Here is a 20,504-nt window from a genome sequence, read left to right as displayed (position 1 = left end):
GACAGACGCGACAGAGAGATAAAGAGAAAGACTAATACCAATTGGTTATACGGCAGACAATTACGGAATACATACTATATAGTACCTATAGTAATTTCGACTGAATTTCGACTTATTGGTGGTGGTAGTAGTAGTAGTAGTATGAGATATGTATATATGTATGTACTGGGAGTATATAGTTGATAATGGCTAATGGACTGATGACTGATTGATCACAGAGTGGAATTACATACAGACATACATCAACTGGCAGTTCTATTAACTTTATTATCATTATATATGTATATATATGGTAGATATATATATATAGTATATAGAGAGAGAGCGTTATAGGTGGTAAGTTGTTCGGGGGTCGTATATGTATAACAGCTATATATGTAGTAGTATAACTAGAGCATAAATTACCAGTAATATATAGTACTGCAAAATGATTAAACTCTCATTTAAATCTCAACGGTTTAAAACACTGCAACAACGAAAAGTGCAAAACTTTGGCAAAATCAAGCTTCGCTTTCAAAATATAGTATTTAGTTCTACAGGTTTTTGGTTTTGTTTTGTTTTTTTTTTGTACATACATTAGTAATACATACATATACTATATCGTACTATGCGCATATGTGGGTGGCATATGTCGCACATGACGATTTCTTATTAGTTTTAAGTTTTAGTTGTAGTTTTGTTAGTTTTAGTTGATTGATTGATATATATATAGTACATATATCAATAAATATATATATATATATATTGTATGGATATATTGTTGTTGTTGTTTTTTTTGTTTTGTTTTTTTTTTTTTTGTGGTATACATAACTCTAGAAACCAAGCTACATACACAGGTATCAATCAAAAAATTATTGTAATTGTTAAGCAAAACGAATGTATGTAAGGTAATGCTTGAATCTGAATTTTGGAATTGGATTTTGGAATCAGGAGAGAGAGAGACAGAGAGAGCGAGAGAGAGAGCTGATTATTTTTGATAGTTTTTTTTATGGATTTACCACCGTTTTCTACTGTAGGGCTGCCTGCCGCAAATCCGAACGATGTGCTCTTTCTTTCATGTGACTAGAAACCAATACAGATTATATATATGGTACTATAGTATTATGATAGATAAGGTCTAGGACTCTAGAGTTTTGGGTTCAAAATGAAATCTAGTTGTTGTTGTTGTTGGAATGGGCATACAAACTTACAAACTATCCTAGAACACTCCCAAAAAATCCCAAATGAAATACTAAACCATTTAGGCGGCTCTAGGGCTAAACTAAGATATCCATCCTTCCTCCTTCCGCTTCAAGGTGCTATCCACCCCTAGAGACTAGTAATAGTACGAGTAGTAGTATATTTATGATACATATTGTAGTAGTAGTAGTAGTAGGAGGAGCGAACGCGTATGAGATAGAGAGAGAGAGAGAGAGTCTAGTTGTATACTAGATTAAAATTATTGCTAACTTGTATTTGATATTTTATAGTATCTATAGCTAGTTAGTAACTTAATTACTGAGAATCGAAAACTTGTTTTTGTTTTGTGGGTAATAGTAGTAGTAGTAAAGTACAATAAGTAGTATTTAGGGGCGTGGAGATCTAGGATCTAGTTGGGGATTACATACCTGAAGAGCAACATGACGCCTTGAATAAATGATTGGAAGTTGTTGTGCCTAGTAATGGAATTTTCCACTGTACCTAGTTTGATATTTCCGAACACCTATGCACGATTCAAATATCGGTAAAGAATTCAATGGATTATTGATTTATGGTTTTTTTTGTTGTTATATTTTGTTATTGATCAACTGAAAGACTTAAATCATATGGCACATTACACACACTCGATTCCTCATCCTTACAATCCTCAACGCTGGCTGGCACTACCCACAAAAAAAAAAAACTCTAAGCCCGCGATCCTATTAGACCCTTTCTTCGACCCCATTCTTTCGACACGGCAAATCCATATGTGAGATTGGGTCAGGGCGAGCAGGAAATCTCATACACATACTCGTAATGCGAGCATCATCTTTTGTTAGCTGTACAAATACGTAGTACAAATACCACAACGAACAGTCAGAATCGGGGCAGAATGGGTAGATGGATGGATATATGTATGTGGTGAGGAGTTCTCTTCGATTTACACATGTCGATGCATACAAACATGTATGTATATGCAGTGGCTGTTGTGTGGGTGGAGGACGACTATTGCAATGCTAAAAATCAATGACAGTCAACATCCGAGCTAAAGCACTCTCAAAAACTTGTATCTTTAAGAACAATTAGGAACAGCTCTGTATCAAAAAAAAAAAAAACATAAAAGGGGGTGTAGAGGATTGGAAATAAATAAAAGCAAGCGAAACGAAACGAAACAATTAACTTGAGAACTCGCATCGGTTACCATTGACGAAAAATAAATATAGATACAAAAGAAAAAGATACACCTAAAAGATACTCTATGATAATTAGCCAATTTGAAACTCATTCAGTTACAGTGGGTGCTAATGGAGTGCGTTTCATCTAATGAAATCAGCAAAAAAAAAGACAGTACAATTTTTAGGATCATCAAAGGAATCAAATCAGCCTTCAGTTCTCTTGAAACGCACTCTATAGGGTATGGCAAGTAGTAATAAAGTACCCTTAATAGTTCTATGATAACCGACATATCCCAAACAGGAACTCAAAGTGAAAAAAAGGCATCTATATGTACAGCGTTCAAAACAGAATGGTTTATAATCTGGATGATCTGATATGATCTGATATCCGGTGGTTGTGTGAACCATTGAAACATTTAGTAAACCAAAACGAGGAATATACCAAACAAATATTGTACACGATCCTAATGTTAAACAAATACATTAAATACAATTTTTCAATTCAACAACTGGCAACTGTCAAACGCATACATTGATTCCATTTTGTGTTTTTTGTTTTCTTTGGTTTTTTTTGGGATGCGAATATACATAAGATTCAACGAACGAACTATGGATACTTGATGATAGAAATGTTTCCAAATTGCGAGAGGACTGTAGAGTGGGCTTACAAGGAACAACACAACAGAACAGTGTATCCCCCCCTATAAGCACACTCCTGTGTCAAATTTTGGTTAAAATTCCGAATTGCGAATCTACATTTTGATGTATTTTGTATATGCATGACTGTTTTTTTAGTGCCATCTTTGGGTAATCGTAATCGCTATGGAGTTGTACTATGGTTTAAACTAGATTATGTTTCTCGTTTACCGAAAGAGCAGCATGATTCCACCGGAGAACGATTGGAAGTTATTGTGGCGATTCAGTTGCGTGTCCGGATCATACTTTATGTTGCCGAAAACCTTTTGGTTTGATGTAAACATTATAATTGGTTTGAAAAGGCATTAAATTTCGACCAACATTTATGATTCTATCGACTGATTCATTTTTTTTTTGTTTTGTTTTATTCCATGTCTAGACATAGTCTATATTCTAGTTTAACTATTTAATAAGTACAAGTATATGATGATCACTAACCCAGACAGTTAAGAGCTATAATTAAAAGTAAAAAATGTAAAAAGAAAATGATGTTTCTGGAACTACTGCTGTGGAAATAGTACGGTTACTGGGCGACCCCATTTAATACATAATACATCCCGCCCAGCGGAGATTAAGATTTGAGACAAACGACCTAACAACACAATCGGCAACCAACAGTTTATCCACTTATCATACGAGATATACAACAATTTCTGTGTGGATTGTTATATTTTTTTTTTCTTTTAGCACTCGTTGGTTTTATGGCGTTTATGGGGTAGGAACGGTGGAACGTTTGAAACTTACCTGCATGCCAATAATGGCGTATATAAAGAATAGCATGGCTATAAGCAAACAGACATATGGAAGTGCTTTAAATGATTGTACAAATGTCCAGAGGAGAATGCGTATTGTGTATCCTTGACGGAGTAGTTTGATAAGACGCGCCGCACGAAACAAACGCAGGAAGCCGACGTTGATTGAGTTCGACTGTAAAATATTATTGGCCAAAAGGTTTGTTGTTGTTTTGGAAGAGCAGATTCGAAGAAACAAAATAAAAGAAGAGAGAAAACAGAACGGAAAAGGAGATTGGTATTAGAGTGGTTTGTCCCCGTTTTTCGTAATATAACGTGAATTCGTCCGAATCCCTTTTTGAGGGGAACTCTTTCGAACTCGAAAGCGCGTCATCATACTTGATGATGATGCTCTCATGATGCATTCCAATCTAAACTATCGGTTAGTAGTAGTAGATCGTTCCGTTAGTACTAAGTAGTTGGTAGCAGTGCAGTAATAGTAGTAGTAGTAGTAGTAGTAGTAGTAGGTAGTTAGGCGCAGTTATTAGTTTGTAGTAGGTTAGTAGTAGGTAGAGTAGTTTACATACATAGTAGCGGTAGGTAGTATCGATTGAAAATCATTATTATATCATTAGCTAGTAAAACTATTTTCAAAACAAATCAAATGTCAAATTAATATCGTTCCAAATTGTATTTTACTCATAGATATAGTATATATATACATAATTGTATATGTATAGATGGAACAAAATGCTAAAAAAAAATTGGATTTTCAAACGATTGTTTTTTTTTTACGGGTACCTTAATGAAATGCAAATACTATACAGAATTTTCATTTTGTCAGAAATTGTAATCAAAAAAACTATTTAGTTAATTTCGGTAGTGTGTCTGTTGTGTGTTTCTGTGTGTTCTCGATTGAGTAGCTGTGTGTGTGTGTGTGTGTTTATCTATTTTTTCTTGATTTGGAATTTTTTTGTGCGTCTTCCAAATCTTCTACTACTCGTAATTTACAAAAATATACTAAATTAAACAAATAAAAAAAAAGTACGGAATCGTTTAAAGTTATATGCTTATATAAGTACTGGTAAATCGGATTTGATAGAAGTTTTTTTTTGGAAAAGCTCTTTCAGTGCGTTATGTGTATGTGTGTGTGTGTGTGTGTGTGTGTGTGTGTGTAGGTCTTTTTGTTACTAAACAAAACTAAACGTGTAGGTTTTTTGATTCGTTCTAAGTACGAGTGTTTGTTGGGTGGTTCTTGTAAGCGAAAGAAAGTAAGCGTTTAATCAATGTAGAACAGTATGCCAGTAGAACAGTATAACCGTATAACAGTTGAACAGTAGAACAGTTGTATTGTTGGGTTTTCTATGTACAGTTTGCATCATTTGCATGGTGCATGGCAAGTCGTGGGAACAAATAAAGTACAGGGTATCGTCAAAGGTGGTGTTTTTTTTCTTTTTTTTTTTTGGGTGGAGACGGGAGGGTGTGGGGCTAGGTCTTTCTGTTAACCGTTTTGTAATCGTCACAGATTTGGCCAAAATATTTTACCCATCAGCTGTTGCAACAGTTTAACACTTGTCGTACATGTTGGCGCATACATTTCTGTTTCAGATGTTGCATGCACCCACACGTACGGGTGTTGTGCTCTGGGATCATGTGCCTCTGGCAACTGCTGACTTGAGGACGTATACCGCCTCGCCGAGGGCTTCGTTTAATTGCTTCATTTTTACACTGTGCAAAATCGTATATATCGTTGGAGTTACAAGCTACTGAATATGTTATAGTAGTAGTAGTAGTAGTACTTAAAATTACGGTTGTGTATGGACTACAGAGACTAGATCAGATAGTAGATGGTAGCAGATGGTTGTTTGGTTACATACTTATAGTACATATTATATGTAGGTTTTGTTAAGAGGTGAAGCAACGATATCAAAAAACTTTTGTTCGAGAGGTGTAGAGACAAAATTTGCTGTGTGTGGCCCAGTGCTTTTTTGTGGCTTGTAACTGAAAAGAAAACATACACAGTACTCGCAGCAGTACACTGAAACACTGAACACTGAACCGAACCGAACCGAATCGTAGTACTCCCCATATATACTGTATATATATAGTATAGTAGAGTACCAGTAACGATTCTTGTCGATGTTGGAAAATACAATATGTACACAGGAAATGCAGTTTAAGAGCTAGAAGGCAGAGTGTGGCGGCTATCTCTATCCGGGCTATGAGTATATCTGAGCGTAGCTATACACATATGCATATATAGTATATATATTATATATGGTGGATTCTATGGGTTATGCAGGGTATATGTGTGTGGAGTGGTGGGGGGATAATGGAGCATGATCCCACGCTGTGGTCGCTTTGTTTTTTTCATAGAGTAGGTCTCAAAGGGAGTTTTGGGTCGCTGGTTGACTATTTCTAAATCCCAAAATCGTTTATTACAGGATGTGCGTTTGTGGGAAGATATACACATGATGTTATCGTATAGAGTCCCAGATCAGATCTAATCAGATCTACGAGATCTAACTACCAGCAAGTACGAAAGAGAAAGTGGGGGGCGAGCGAGAGAGAGAACGAGAGCGAGAGCGAGCGAGATATCAAAGGAGAAAAACTGTATCTACAGATGATGTACGTACACAAAACAAGATCAATCGATGTGATCTGAATACGGAATACGGAATTGAATATAGTAGGAGAGATATTTTAAAAGATGTTTCTGGGTATGTATGGTAAGTAGTAAAACGTTTAGCTAAAAAGGCTAATTAGTCAAAAAATTTGGTTTTGTTGTTGTTGTTGTTGTTGTTTTGCTTGTAGCGTGTGTGGTTGGTTGTTGTAGTTCTTGTTGTTGTTGGCTGTAGTAGTTGTTGTGGTTTGTTTGTTGTAGTTGTTGTTGTTTTTCGAAAGTAGAAAACTTGTTAGGATAGATTTGTTTACTTACATCCTGTTGGATAGTGAGAAACCATTTTCAATTTGAAATTTTTTTGTGGATTTGTTTTGAGACAAATCAATGTGCACATTTTGATATTTTTTATAAATGTTTTTGATTGTTGACATTGATTGGATTTGATTGATGACACACACAATTGTTTTTCAATTGATGTTTTTTCAGTTATAGTTGTTGGTGGTTGTAGTAGTTGGTAGTAGTGATTGGTGTTTTTTTTTTTTTTTCATTCAGCAGTTTTTTGTATTCAGTTGCATTCAGATTCATATTCAGATTCAGATTCAGTTCAAAATCGTCACAAATTACAAGATAATGAAATGTATTTTTGATTGATGATTGTATTTTTTTTTTTTTTTTTTTTTTATTTAGTTGTTCATTTATTGATTGAGAGTTTCATATATCATATCATATTGCATGTATAGACGATGCATATTTGGACGATCGATCACAGGTCGGTTTCGGTATCGGTATCGGTTTTTGGTCAAACGATAATTCGATAGTTCGTTGGGCGGCGAAATCGTTGTTGATTTTTTGTGGTTATTCATATGTTTCGTATTATTTCGTATTCAGAGAAAGAGAGATATTTTGTTTTAGAAAAAATAAATAGAAATAGGTAAAGTAGAGTTGAAGATTAGTAGTATTGCAATTGCAACTGCACGACTGCAGTAGCTCTATCAAAGGGTAGTATACAAAGATAGTAGCAGATCAAGATCACAAATATCAGTAAGCAGAGTTGTTCAGTTACATGTTGGTTCTCTATATGTTGTTGGAGAATGTGTAGTGTACTATGTGGATGTGTGTTAACGAGTGTTGTTGTTCTTGTTCTTGTTGTAGTATCTGTAATTGTATCTAATGGCTTTGGCTTTTTAGGAGATCTTCGATGTGTTTATAGAAAGGTTCTAATCGGGTTATTTTGTTGGTTTCTATAAATATGCGCACAGTTCAACTTTTGGCTCTTGGCTATTGAATACTATGCAGGTTGTACGTGGGTTGGACTATACATATATATAGTAGTAGTATTGGGAAATGTATTTTTACAGAACTCAAAAATTTGTCAACTCAAAAGATAACTCTGATAATAAAGCATTGTTTGACGAAATGAAAGACGAAGTAAAGATCGAAGATTACCGGAACGATTACGAAGTATATTGACCGCGAAAACAGATCCGATTCGAGAGTCGAGAGTGTTGGGGAGAGAGAGTCTTACCTATACGACACACCACCAATGGGGAAGAGATAACCAGCTTGCGGGGAGGATCTGTGGATCGATGCTGGGTCCACTGATACTTTTGATGGTATTGGGAGGGGAGGGGGGTTGATTGGTTACATATAGATTGCAGGGCATTTGCAGCATTTTTCTCTTTGAAAGTTCTCAAGCAAAAAACAGTTTTCTCAGTACAAAACGTTTCAAAAAATTTTGTAAGTGTGTTGTGCGTGTACAAAGCCGAACTGAACTGAATCAAATGATATATATCCAAGTGCATTCAACGCACATACTCGCATGTAAGTGAGTGTATGTGGTGTATTCATATGTAGTATTTGTGAGTGTTTTGTGTGTGTGTGGTTGTGTGTGGCAATGTGTGGGTGAGTGTGTGGCATGCAGCAGCTGTAGCTGAGAAACGAAAGCCAATCCAAGCCCAGATCATTAGCCAGGGCACACTACTTAGTTGGTTACTTATAATGGTGGAGTGGAGTGAAAGATGGTGTGAGCATCGCAAAAACTGAGTGTCAGGGCAGGGGGGGGTGATTGGGTGAAGGGTGTGGTGGTTGTTAACAAAGCTCAAAAGTCATCCAAGTGACCTAGGATAGAGAGAAACTATCGAACTACAGCAGAGACTGCAAAAAAACATGAGACAACCCAGACAAAGAGAGAGAGAGAGAGAAAAGTAGCGGGAGTTCGGATCGGAATGGGCTTGGGTTTTTTTTTTCTTTTGGGGGTGGGGTTTTCGAAAGAAAGACCAGACAATATTGAAGTCATGCTTTTGAAGAGTTTTTTGTATACTTTGCTTAAAGCTCAACAGATATCGTTAGAGTTATTTTTATATAGAAAGTTCATCCATCGTCTGGATCGGCGATTATGTATGTACCTCTCACTTCATGATGACGTTGGGCAGTTGGCCTCGATCTGGCGCAAGAGATCGTGTGCCGGGAAGGACTACTTACATTCGACATTCGACAGCTCTTGGGCAGCTCTTTGAATACCTCAGATCCGATGTACAATTCGATTCGTTTTGTTTCGTTTCGTTTCGTTTCATTTCGATTTGATAATGATGATAATGATGCTTTCACCTTGCTTTCTAGTTATCGATTGATCATAGTTATTCGTGTGTGTACACATTGTGACGTGACAGTATTCAGATATTTTTTGGGGTCTTGTCTTTCGTGAATATATATTTGCTCATTGGTGTAATCGTATACATATGTATATATGTATAGTAGGGTGGGTGTCTGTGTCTCGGATGGATGCCAATGTCTGTTCTGTATATCAACCGCAGTGAATGATGATGATTCGGAAAAAGGGTGTCAGGGGAGAGGCGAGTGGAGTGTGTGTGGCGTTTGTGTGGTTTCCATCAAACAGTCAAATTTGCGAGACCGATCAAACCAAAGCAATCCATGCGCAAAGTAAAACCAAGAGAAACAATTAACTCGAACAGCAGTTGCAGGACCCCGATGGATCGATTCCTTCGTATGCATGGATCGATCATCTTCGATAATTGAGATTGTAGATCTCAAAGAAAAATCTGCACGTTTTGAAACGTGTCATCAGTAGAAGAAAAAACGAATGGGATTAGGAGTAAAAACTATACTCATTTATGATACGAAAAGTTGTTGATCTTTCTTTCTTGATATCACACTTCGATACAAGATTGCAGACACAAAAAGATTATTTATTACTTGATGAGGGTTTATAAGATCGGTATACACAGGAACCACAGAGGATCCTGTGGCACAGTCGATATCACAATGAATGCTACTTTATTTATTGGAAGAATATTGGATTCTTCTTTATATATGCATGTATAATCAAGATATATACTATATTGCCACCCTTTCGCTGTACATTCTAACATTTCTTGACTACAAAAGCTTATATGCACGCAACTTTATACAAGAGACAGAGACAGACAGATATATGCGATGAGAGATAGTCACAGATACAGATAGATATATAGATATATATATATATATATAGAGAGAGATATAGAGACACAGTGGTAATTAATTACAAATCGCAATGTTGTGTGCTATGCAACAGAAAACTGAATACTGAATACGAAACATATATGATAGATATATGGAAATGGAAATCGAAATCAAAAATTGGAAAATGAGTTCAACTAAGAGAGAGACATAATAAGTATGTATGTGAGAACACAAATGACTAATCATGTGATATATTTCGATCTTTCGTTAAGAAAATCAAACTAAATGATATAGAAATAGGATTCGGAATTAATAAGCTTTATTTAGTGGAAGGCAAGCTAATTAGCTTTAAGTTTTAAGCGGAATCTAAGGTTTCATTGAATTGGTACACATCGAAAAGTTTGGAATTGGAATTCTTTGGATAAATGCAAAAATCTGTGTAGATCGTGTTTCGTACTTACATCGTGCTGCTTGGTTGTGTCGGTTGTTGTACATGTAGTAGAAGTCGATGTATATAGTTGTTGAAATGATTGATTTGGGGGGATGAGGAGCGGTGGGTGGGGAGATATATATACATACATGTACATAAAGGATTTATTTTGTTGGTTTTTTTTTTGGTTCGAAGATAGATACATGTATGTACGTATATGTTTTGGATTTTTGGATTATTTTTTTTGGATGCGTATGCGTATGCATGTGTACATGTGTGTGTTTGCAGGACATACACATGCATAGGATTTAGTTGTTCGATTGTTGAATGACAGGATTGATTGAATGTTTTGCGTTTTTGAATTCGTTTTCATTGGTTGATTAATTAATCGATAAATCGATTGTTCGATTGGTGGGTTAGTTGGTTATTGTTTTTGAATTGAGATTTCGGTTTTGGATTGATTTGATTTTGGTTTTTGGTTGATTGGTTTGATTGATTGGTTAATTCGATTTAATATAAGTATTTTTTGGTTTTTCAATTGGTTCAGTGAGGTTTATATATATATATATATATATAATGTTTTTGGATACAATATTTGTTGGTGGTTGGAAGTGGTGGTGGTTTTTGGTGATTCGGTGGCAGTGGTTGTGGATTTGTGGTTTAGGTGGTGGTGGTTGTGGTTTTTTAGTGGCGGTGGTGGAGCAAGAGACATATACATATATATAGAAAGAGTTGTTTCATTGCACATTCATTGCATTTTTGAGTATTTTTTTGGTATTGGTATTCGATAATTGCACAGATTTTATATGTATCATTGTTGAGATTGTAATTGTATTTGTTGTTGTTGAATTGTTGTATCATGTTTGTGTTGTAATTGTTTGGAGTTAGAGTTGATTTTTTGGAGAGTGTTGTGGCATCGATTTCCGATCGACGTTGTTCGGGGCCCAATTGTTGGGATATATATATATATATAGGATATATCGTTGCATATATATATATACATATATATATATACAACGGAATATATAGATATATGCATTTATGTGTGTATATATAATTATAATATATTTCACATTTGTTGAGATGTGTGCGTGGATTGTAGTTGTTTGATTGTAGATGTTGTTGTTGTATGTCGTGTAGGTATATATATATATATCATTGCGTGAGTGTTTGTTATATATTTTATGTATTTTATATATATATTTTGTTTTTTTTTTGCATTCATCGATTTTTTTGTTTTGTTTTTTTTTTAATTGATTTCGGATTGGGTTATCCCGATTTTGAGACCACATTATGGTTTTTTTGTTTTTTTTTTCGTACACAAATAAATATGGAAAAGGAAATTAAAAAAGAAATATGATTATTAATTTCTGTATTTCGTGGGACTTTGTTTCATTTTTTGCATTTTAATTTTTTTCTTGGTTTGTTCTGTATGTGTGTGTATATAAGAAATATATATATGCTATTGGAAATCAAGGTAAATATATATAGATATGTATGTCATGTATGTCAAAAAATATGAAGAAAAAAACATGTTCGAATATCGGGTGTAGCTGTATTTGCGATCTGTGCAAAAGTGCCAAATCCTCAATACCCTGAAAAAACCCTGAATCTTGCACTCTTCTATCGATGTACAGATAATACATACATCCGCTGTACAAACTATCATTCGATTTATCCATGAAACACTGTACCTATCATTTCTGTAACTATCACCCATGAGAAGAAAGTCCTACTTTTATTTACTATCCATTAATAATAATATCTCCTAACCCAAACAATAACTATCCAAACTATTGATTATTGATATTCCATCTATATTAAGTATTAAAACAAGCTCTTTTATAAACAAGTACTCTTTAGATTATATAAAATCCCATTGAAATCCCATATACATATCATTTAACATACATATGTATATTCGGACTTTAAGTCTGGACAAATCCCTTTCAAATCTCTTCATTAATTTTCAACAAAGACCTTTATCCTCATCTACAAAAATTGATAAGATAGATGTACGTACATGTATATATTGTACATAAATGTGAGGCGTTTAGAGAGATACGCCATCAGGTCTGTTGTGTGGATAGTTATATAGTAGATACTTATAAGATATTTGCTTGGTTCTTGGTGTTCTTGGGTTTTTCTTGTTTTTTTTCTGTGTGGATGTTCTGTGGATGTGTGTTCTGTGTGTGTGTGTATGTGTGTGTGTTTTTGTATCTTGGCAAAATAATGAAGCTAGATACATTTGTTATTCAGTTATGAATTACATTGTTTTCTTGTATTGCATAAAACGGCCTACAGAAATCGAACACAACAATAATATGTATGCTCTGAGTCGGTTTTTGTGGCAAGCAACTGATAATTACCCCAAATTCCATCCACAATGCATCCACGATGCTGCCCAGCACGGTAATCAGATCGAATATGTTCCACGGATCCTTGAAAAAGTTCTACAAAAAGCGATAAAATAAAATGTTATTGACGATTTTTCGGCTATAAATAAAATTTGCAATGTTGTATGGCACCTACATTGCAAATTTCAGCATCGATCCGAACAGATTCTATATTGGAATTATGTTGAATCAATTTTAAACTTACCTTGACACCGAATCCAATGATCTTGAGCACAGTTTCAACGCTAAACATTCCTGTGAATCCCATGTTGATGTACTTGAGTGACTTTTCATACATATCACCCTGATTATGATACTGTTGAGATTTACAATTTACAATTTAGTTTATGTATTCATCAAATGAATAGAGTTCAGCGTAGATATCAATCCGTTTGGGGGGGTAAATAAAGCTTGCGTTCAGTAGTTGGATAAGCATTCTCCTTCCCGCAAAGAGGGAGCAGAGCACAAATTTACTCCATAAATATTATTGTATGAAAGGCAAACGGGGGAGTATTATTCCATTCGAAAATTAAATTATATAGTAGAAGAAGATGGTATTAAAGATGACTTGAAATCCCTTCGTATACAAAAATAATACATAAAGGAAATAGATATTCAGAGCAGAGCGTTGGGAGCGTTTCGGATGATGTAGAGACCCCGCTGTAGGCAACAAAAAATGTGTTAAAATCTTTTAAATTACCTTCATCATCAGCAAGAGCGTATTGAACACGATCAGCATCATTATAAAGTACTCAAATGGTGTTGAAACCACAATACGCCATACTTTGTATTTGAAAGTGTTCCGGTTTTTGGGCATATAACGCTCGAGTGGGCGGGCTCCGATTGTGAAATCAATGCAGGATTTCTGGAGTGAAGAGAAGACCGATTATGTAGCAATATTTTGATGCCCTTTGCGACGAGCATTCGTGGCATTTCGAAGAGGGGGCGAAGCTTTCATTCACAACTCAATGCAATTTCTGTCAAAGTACGAGTACAACTAAAGGTGTTTTCAACATTTCAACAATTACGATACAAACATTTCATTCACATATTTAATACAATTTTGTAACACTAATTGGGTTTCTAATTATCTATATACATGTAACTACATGTTGTTTGGACTGTTGCCTATATATGGAGTAGTTTTAAGTCGATTAATCCCAATGTTTTGATTTATGTTGAAGCAAACACAAAAAGGGGAATGTGTACAGAGGGTAATAAAAGCAAATTGGAATTTGTTGGTTGTCTACCTTATTGATCAGAACAGAAAATACATTCATACAAAACATGCCCAATTTTATTGGATGAAATTTTCGTATATCTTCTCTATAGGATCTATAGGATGTGTCTTAATCTGGTACTTTGGATTGGATTTACTCTGATCTAAATATACTGCTCATACAACAGGAGACTTTTTCTTATCCAACCTAAACCCAAAATGCGGAAATGCAACAGACATTTCTTTTGATTTCCCATATCTAAAACAGAGGATTAATGTATACATATATGGTCTTACAATGGATACAGAGGATAGTATTTCTCTATTTGGGGAGAGATTTTCTTTGGAGCATTTGGAGTATACTTACAATCATACAGTCCCTGTTTCGTGGGGGTTGGTTGGTTGGTTGGTTGGTTGTTTGGGGTTGTGGTACTTTTGATTGGCAACTCTTTCGACTGGCGACTACTGAACGATATCGATCGTTAAATATTCCCGAAAATTCTGAATATTTAATGACCATCGTGAGTACAATGAGATATCTCTACTTTCCGGTAAATGTTCACTATTTATATATCAAAAAGGGTATATAGTATGCTAATGCTAGATGTAGCACAATTTCAGGATCCTATGTTCTATGGCATGTTCTTGAGTTTTTTCTATTTTGGTGAGTACTAAACTAAGTAGTTGGGGGGAGTGGGGAAATAGTCCCACAGGAGTAGGGCTAGTAGGCTCACTCTAGAATGGATGGCACATCGACTATACAGAAACATATATAGATGGAGCGTACTATAGAGTATAGAGAGTGTGGTTTTGTGTGGATGGTATGGCTGGTTGAGGGGCGGACACTCAGTGGACAAAACGAAAGGCGAAAGGCAAGGCAAGGCACAAAAACACTTTTCGCACACACATTTCTTTGTAGCTATCTCTAGGGTATACATTTATACATACATTGCAATGCACGAGCATCGGGTATCTGGTATCTGGTATCTGTGTGTGTCTGGTACGGTACAGTGTGTACATGTTAAGTGAGCCCCAGAGCAGAGCTCAATGTGTATATGTATGTTTGTTTTTTTTTTTTTTTTTTTTTTTTCGTGGCAAGTATTTACGAGTTAGTGACATGTACGTGCATATTAATCAATTTAGTTAATGTATTAATTTGTTGTACTATTTTGTTTTTTTTTTTTGATTTGTTTTGTTTTTGATTTGTTTTTTTTTTTTTATTTTGTATGGTTACAACTAGCGGTACATTACACGAAACACATATATAAGCAGATTGACAGAGAGATAGAGAGAGAGAGAGACAGATAGAGCGTTTGAGGGGGTGGGCGGTGGGGGCTCGCATGGTTGCATGGATAGGATGGGTCTGGCTCACCTGGTTCTTGTCAATTTCACCATCTTGTAACTCAGCTTCGCCTTGCTCTTGAAATGTGATAATAATCAAGGCCACGAATATGTTGACGAAGAAGAATGGAAATACAATAAAATAGACAATATAAAATATGGACATTTCGATCCGGAAATTTTGGATTGGACCCCTATCTTCATAAGTGGCAGCCATTGAGTGTTGCAAGACCCTATAGTCGCAGTTGAATTCGATGGATCGAATGGATAAATTGTATATGGATGTATGGAGAAAAACGATAAAAAATATCATTTAGTTATATTCAATATTCGTTAGACAAATGTTCAATTGATAGATAGGTTGTGATAAAGACAGATCAAGAGATAGATATACATATATCTGTATGGATACATATATAAAGCATATAGAGTGATAGATAGCAGGTTTACAACAACAATAGGAAGTGGGGGTGGGGGGCTTACTGTGGCCATCCCTCGCCGGTCTGGACAGCGAACAGTGTCAGCATCGCGGCCGCAACGTTGTCGTAGTGGAAGGCCCTTGGCTTCCAGACCCTCAGCTCCTGTCTGGGCAGCAGTTCATCCTCCTCGTACTTGAAGTACGAGCCCCTTCAGATTGCGTTTGTACATGGTATTTGGGTTTTGCGTTTTCGTTTTCGTTTAGGGTTTTCATGTATTTAATTGATGGTGTTGTTGTTGTTGTTGTTTTGGTCGTGATTTAAGTCATTGGCAATGGCAATTATTGGTTGTGGTTTTAATTAGTAATTTCATTTGAGACTCAGTAGAGAGAACGTACAGAAATGATACAATAGTTTAGGCACAACAGAACACACTACGGGGTGAACAGAAAAACGCAACAGATCGAAAACTAAAGTATGGCAAAGCATATCCTACAACTAAAGGATTCAACAATTCGAATCGTAATGACTTCATTTTATAAGTATTCAAAATTTCTTTCTTTTTTTTGTTTTTTCTTTTAGATTTTTAGCTTTTTTCGACGATGGTGGAAGAGTATGAAATAAATGCAGAAATCGAAATCTAATGTATAGAATTTACAGTTTACAGATATCTATAGAGATCTATAGAGACTCGATGTAGTTTCGACCAAAGCACAATTTTTATTGCAAGTTCTGCATGATGTCTGTTTGAGTGTGTGTCGAGCGGTGTTGTTGTTGCTGTTGTTGTTAATGAGAGGAGTATGAGCGAGCGAGCGAGAGAGAGAGAGAGAGTTATGCATCAAGCGCTTCGCTGCTGGTTGTCCTAATGCATATTGACATTGTACGAGTATGAAATTTGAATTCGAATCTAACTCTAGTCAAATCAACACTCGTTACAGTCTGAAGAAAAAGGCGTACAAATAAAGAAATGTTCGAAAATCAACGAAATATGTTTACTTTATCCCTCAAACCCCCCAAGAAACGAGCGAGTGAGTGAGCGGGCGAGTCCTTTACTCTCGTTGTTTTATCGTTGTCGTATCGTCATTGGCTTCGAGCGTGGTTCGGCACGTTGTTCGTTCGGTGATGTGTAACAAAGCAGCGCGCTCAAGCGAGTATTTACACTCTACTCTACTCTACCGAATAGCGTGTAGCGAGTAGCGAGTGGCGAGTGGCAAGTGTTGTCCTCTCAGCTGTTGTTGTTTTTGTTATTTTGGGCGTGAATGTTTTTCAATGCATGTATGCTGGTACGAGTATGTACGTGTACATATGTAACTTGATTTGGTATTCTTTTTGTTTCTTATTTTTCTTTTTTTTTAATTAAATTTGATTATGATTTGATTTGATTGATCAATTGGATAGATTGGCTGGGGCTCCCAGTTATTGCATACGAAGCCAAACAGTTAAAACAAACCGATACTCTCATTCTTTCAGAGGCGTAAGTATCTGCTTTTGTTTTTCACTTCTCAACTGTGACGTGGCGGCGAGTGCAAGGTCTTTACACTCGACCGACCCATGTCTCGCGAGTGCACGTTGTGCGAGTAGTCGTTTGGCGGAGTGACGACAGTTTCAATTCAATTTGTGGTAATTTTTGGTGGTAAAAATACATAATACATAATGAAACTCTAATGCACACACATAAATATGGGGAAAGAGCTCGTCATCTAATTGATTTAGTGTCTATGGAGTCTACGAGATGGTGTTTACGATTCCTACAATTATAGCAGATCAGATCTATTCATACACTAGTCTTTACACAATGTTTTTGGCAATCAAAAATCAACACGGTATCGCCTCTTTCTATACAGAAACTCATACATATTTCGATCTCGATATGTACAAATGCTATTTTGGGATGAGAAAATGCTTTGGACGGTGGAAACTGGAGAAAAACTATTCTGTAACCGGGCCGTTGGATTTTCCTTCTTCTCTGAGTTATTTTTTAATGGATACAGTATACCTATAACTATACCAACCTATACCTATACCTATATCTATTCCTAACACGGCCCGTGTTTTTGCTATGCGCGTGCTTATTAAGAAATCTTCTGGTAGTAATATGGACTCTTTGGTATTTGGAGAATACCCAATTTGCAAATAAATGAAACATAGTAGTAGTAGTATCTTGATGATTTATATATACACAGGCTAAGCGCGGTGGTTCTTCTTCTTTTCTTGCTCTTGCATTTGAATTATACTCGCAATAGGATAATTTGATATTGGTCTTTCCCGAGATTTGATTGGTGATGGCAACAGATACAACAGATAGATATATTGATATACGGCTCAACGGATTATTAACTATATAGATATATATAACACAAACATAGAGAAATTAAGCGTAACTGTAAAAGGTATTTTTCAGGTGGTAACTGGTATCTGTAGTTTCGCATTTCACAGGACTACGTTTCTGTATGTTGATTCGGGCGCATTTTCGTATAAATTTTTCTTTTTGCCATTTTTTTGTATGTCCGGTTTATGTCTGGAATGCTTCTCTTTCCTTATTTTTCCTTTCCATTTTTTCTTTATTATTTTGTCTTATTTTTTTGGTTTTTTTTTTTTGTTTTTGGCCCGTTTGCGAGCATGACTGTTGGTTAGACAAGTCAGGCAAGAAAAACTGGGCAAGAAACTTTAAAATGCTACTCTTACATTCTGTTGAATCAGTGCACCTTTTTTGTTTACTCGATAACGAAAGATGATAAACGTAACGAACAGAAGAAACACAATATCTTAAGAGACATGTAAAAAGGTTAACGAAAACGATCATTCAACACACATACGAAACAGGGTCGGGCGAGGGACGTGGACGGGAACGGGGAGAACTAATGTCTTAAATGCTCCCCATTTAGATTTATTTACAAGGATCGGCTCCCTTTCTCTATTCACTTTTTGCGGTATTACTGATGCCAGTATACGAAACCCCATCATCGGATCAAGGGTTACGGATCCACAGACTATACTCTCTCTGGATGCTCTTAACTTACAAAACATATATGTATATGTATGTATGCATGTACGAGTAGATAGGAACACAGAACAGACATAGGCATGTACTATATATATATACACATATATATATGTACAGACGTATATTTAGGTCTCGGATATACATATATTGAGATATATAGCTAAACAACAAAACCATACAGCTAGACATCAATGTGTGGGGAGAGAGGATTATTAGATGGCGGAGGCATGTCCAGGTGGATAACCCCTAATGATTTCTACTGTATATTGTTTTTTTAGATATGTATGAATGTACAATGTATGTTGTCCCCTAATAGTAGACCTCTCCGTACGAGTGGGTGAAATGATTTTGTTGTTCTTTCTAGCTCTAGAAGCTACGCAATGTACGTACGAGTTATTGTATGTATCTAAGTATTTAAAGTTATATTTTTGATGGATACTGAGTTCTGGATACTTCGATCTTCGACAGAGAAACATACAACAGAGAGACAAAGTTAGCAACAAAGTAACAGACAGATAGATAGCGAGAGAGAGAGTTACAGTCGTAGAGATCGTGTGTGTTTGTGTGCGAGAGAGTGGGAGAGCTAGCCACTATATAGAGGATATAAATTGATCAAACCTAAAACATAGAGATAACTACTACAGAAGGATCGAAAAACTTATATGACATTATGGTCGAGAGTCCTATGGCAAACAAATGATCCCAAAAACGATACGACACACATATACAACGAAGAATCAAATGATGGGGTCTAAGTAATATATTTGTAAATATAATAATATAATAAAACAAAAGTTCGTAATAAGGATAATACAATAAGAAAACCAAACAGAAACGGAAAGAAAAACAGAAAACCAAACAATAGAGAGCGAACGAACAAACGGAAAATTTTGAAAGTTGAGTATAAATTTTACTTACTGGCACTCTGCGGAAGTATGTTTACTTTCGTCCGTACAATAAAAAAATTTTCCATTGAACAATTGTACTCCAATAACAGAAAATATAAATTGAAACAATATGTACACGATTAGAATGTTAACAACATTTTTCAATGAGTTCACGACGCAATCGAAGACGGCTTTCAATTTTGGTACACGCTTAATGGTCTTCAATGGCCGGAGTACACGCAATACACGTAGCGATTTAATAGTCGATAAATTTTGTCCAGCGCTGCTACCGCTCATATCGAAACCGAAACTAACAGCAGCGCATATAACGACCACAGCATCCATAATATTCCAGAATTCTCTTAAATAGCTGCCAGGGTGCAGTATCACACCCAAGTCTACAATTTTCAGCAACATTTCTATCGTGAATACGCCGGTAAATGCATAATCAAAGTAATTCAATATCTTGTTTCGCCTCGAGTTCTCACGAACGGGATCTTCGGCTGCTAATGCTATTGATGACATTGAGATGACGACCATAATGAAGAAATCAAAATATGGCAAATTAACAACCCAATGGGCGCCGCGTCGTATGCTGTATAAGAGTCGTTCGTTTATCGAATATATATCGGACATCGAATGTGGGTTTTTTGTTTGTGGGTGGTATCGGTAATCATAATTAGATTTAGTTTTGGTTGATATGGTATCGTCATAAAATTAGGCGCATGATCATTTTTTTTCATTCGGGATGGCATCAAATTCGGTTTGCAGTTTCGTTTTTGTTTTTATATATAATTTGTTTTGTATTTTTTAAGTGTTTTTTTTTTGTCATTTTCATTTTCCGATTGCGATGTATTATTTCGTCACCCGTTTATTAGTTTTGATATTTTTGGTTGTTGGATTTCATATTTTAGTAGTCGTTCCAAATAATATTTTAAAATTTAA

General features: G+C 35.7%; 1 protein-coding gene across 3 annotated transcripts in view; it reads right to left on the bottom strand.

Moving 5' to 3' along the window:
• Positions 1-20,504, bottom strand: part of LOC6599410 (voltage-dependent calcium channel type A subunit alpha-1) — a 57,592-nt gene that overhangs the window by 18,218 nt on the left and 18,870 nt on the right. For 2 of the 3 annotated variants that reach the window (XM_026991271.1, XM_026991273.1), the window contains exons 13-20: positions 19,591-20,154; positions 15,736-15,879; positions 15,284-15,485; positions 13,393-13,557; positions 12,898-13,008; positions 12,666-12,749; positions 3,795-3,977; positions 1,608-1,702 (exon numbers count right to left, since the gene is read on the bottom strand). In XM_026991271.1, the coding sequence (XP_026847072.1) occupies positions 1,608-1,702; positions 3,795-3,977; positions 12,666-12,749; positions 12,898-13,008; positions 13,393-13,557; positions 15,284-15,485; positions 15,736-15,879; positions 19,591-20,154 (1,548 nt within the window). Of the gene's footprint in view, positions 1-1,607; positions 1,703-3,221; positions 3,314-3,794; positions 3,978-10,327; positions 10,334-12,665; positions 12,750-12,897; positions 13,009-13,392; positions 13,558-15,283; positions 15,486-15,735; positions 15,880-19,590; positions 20,155-20,504 lie in introns of all 3 variants that reach the window. The other variant, XM_026991272.1, reaches the window with a different exon arrangement.

This window comes from Drosophila persimilis, unplaced genomic scaffold (genome assembly GCF_003286085.1).
Source record: "Drosophila persimilis strain 14011-0111.01,24,50 unplaced genomic scaffold, DperRS2 tig00000663-arrow-arrow-pilon, whole genome shotgun sequence".
In the NCBI taxonomy this organism is placed as follows: domain Eukaryota; kingdom Metazoa; phylum Arthropoda; class Insecta; order Diptera; family Drosophilidae; genus Drosophila; species Drosophila persimilis.
Note: the sequence above shows the minus strand (reverse complement) of the source record. Positions and strands in the feature narration are given on the sequence as shown.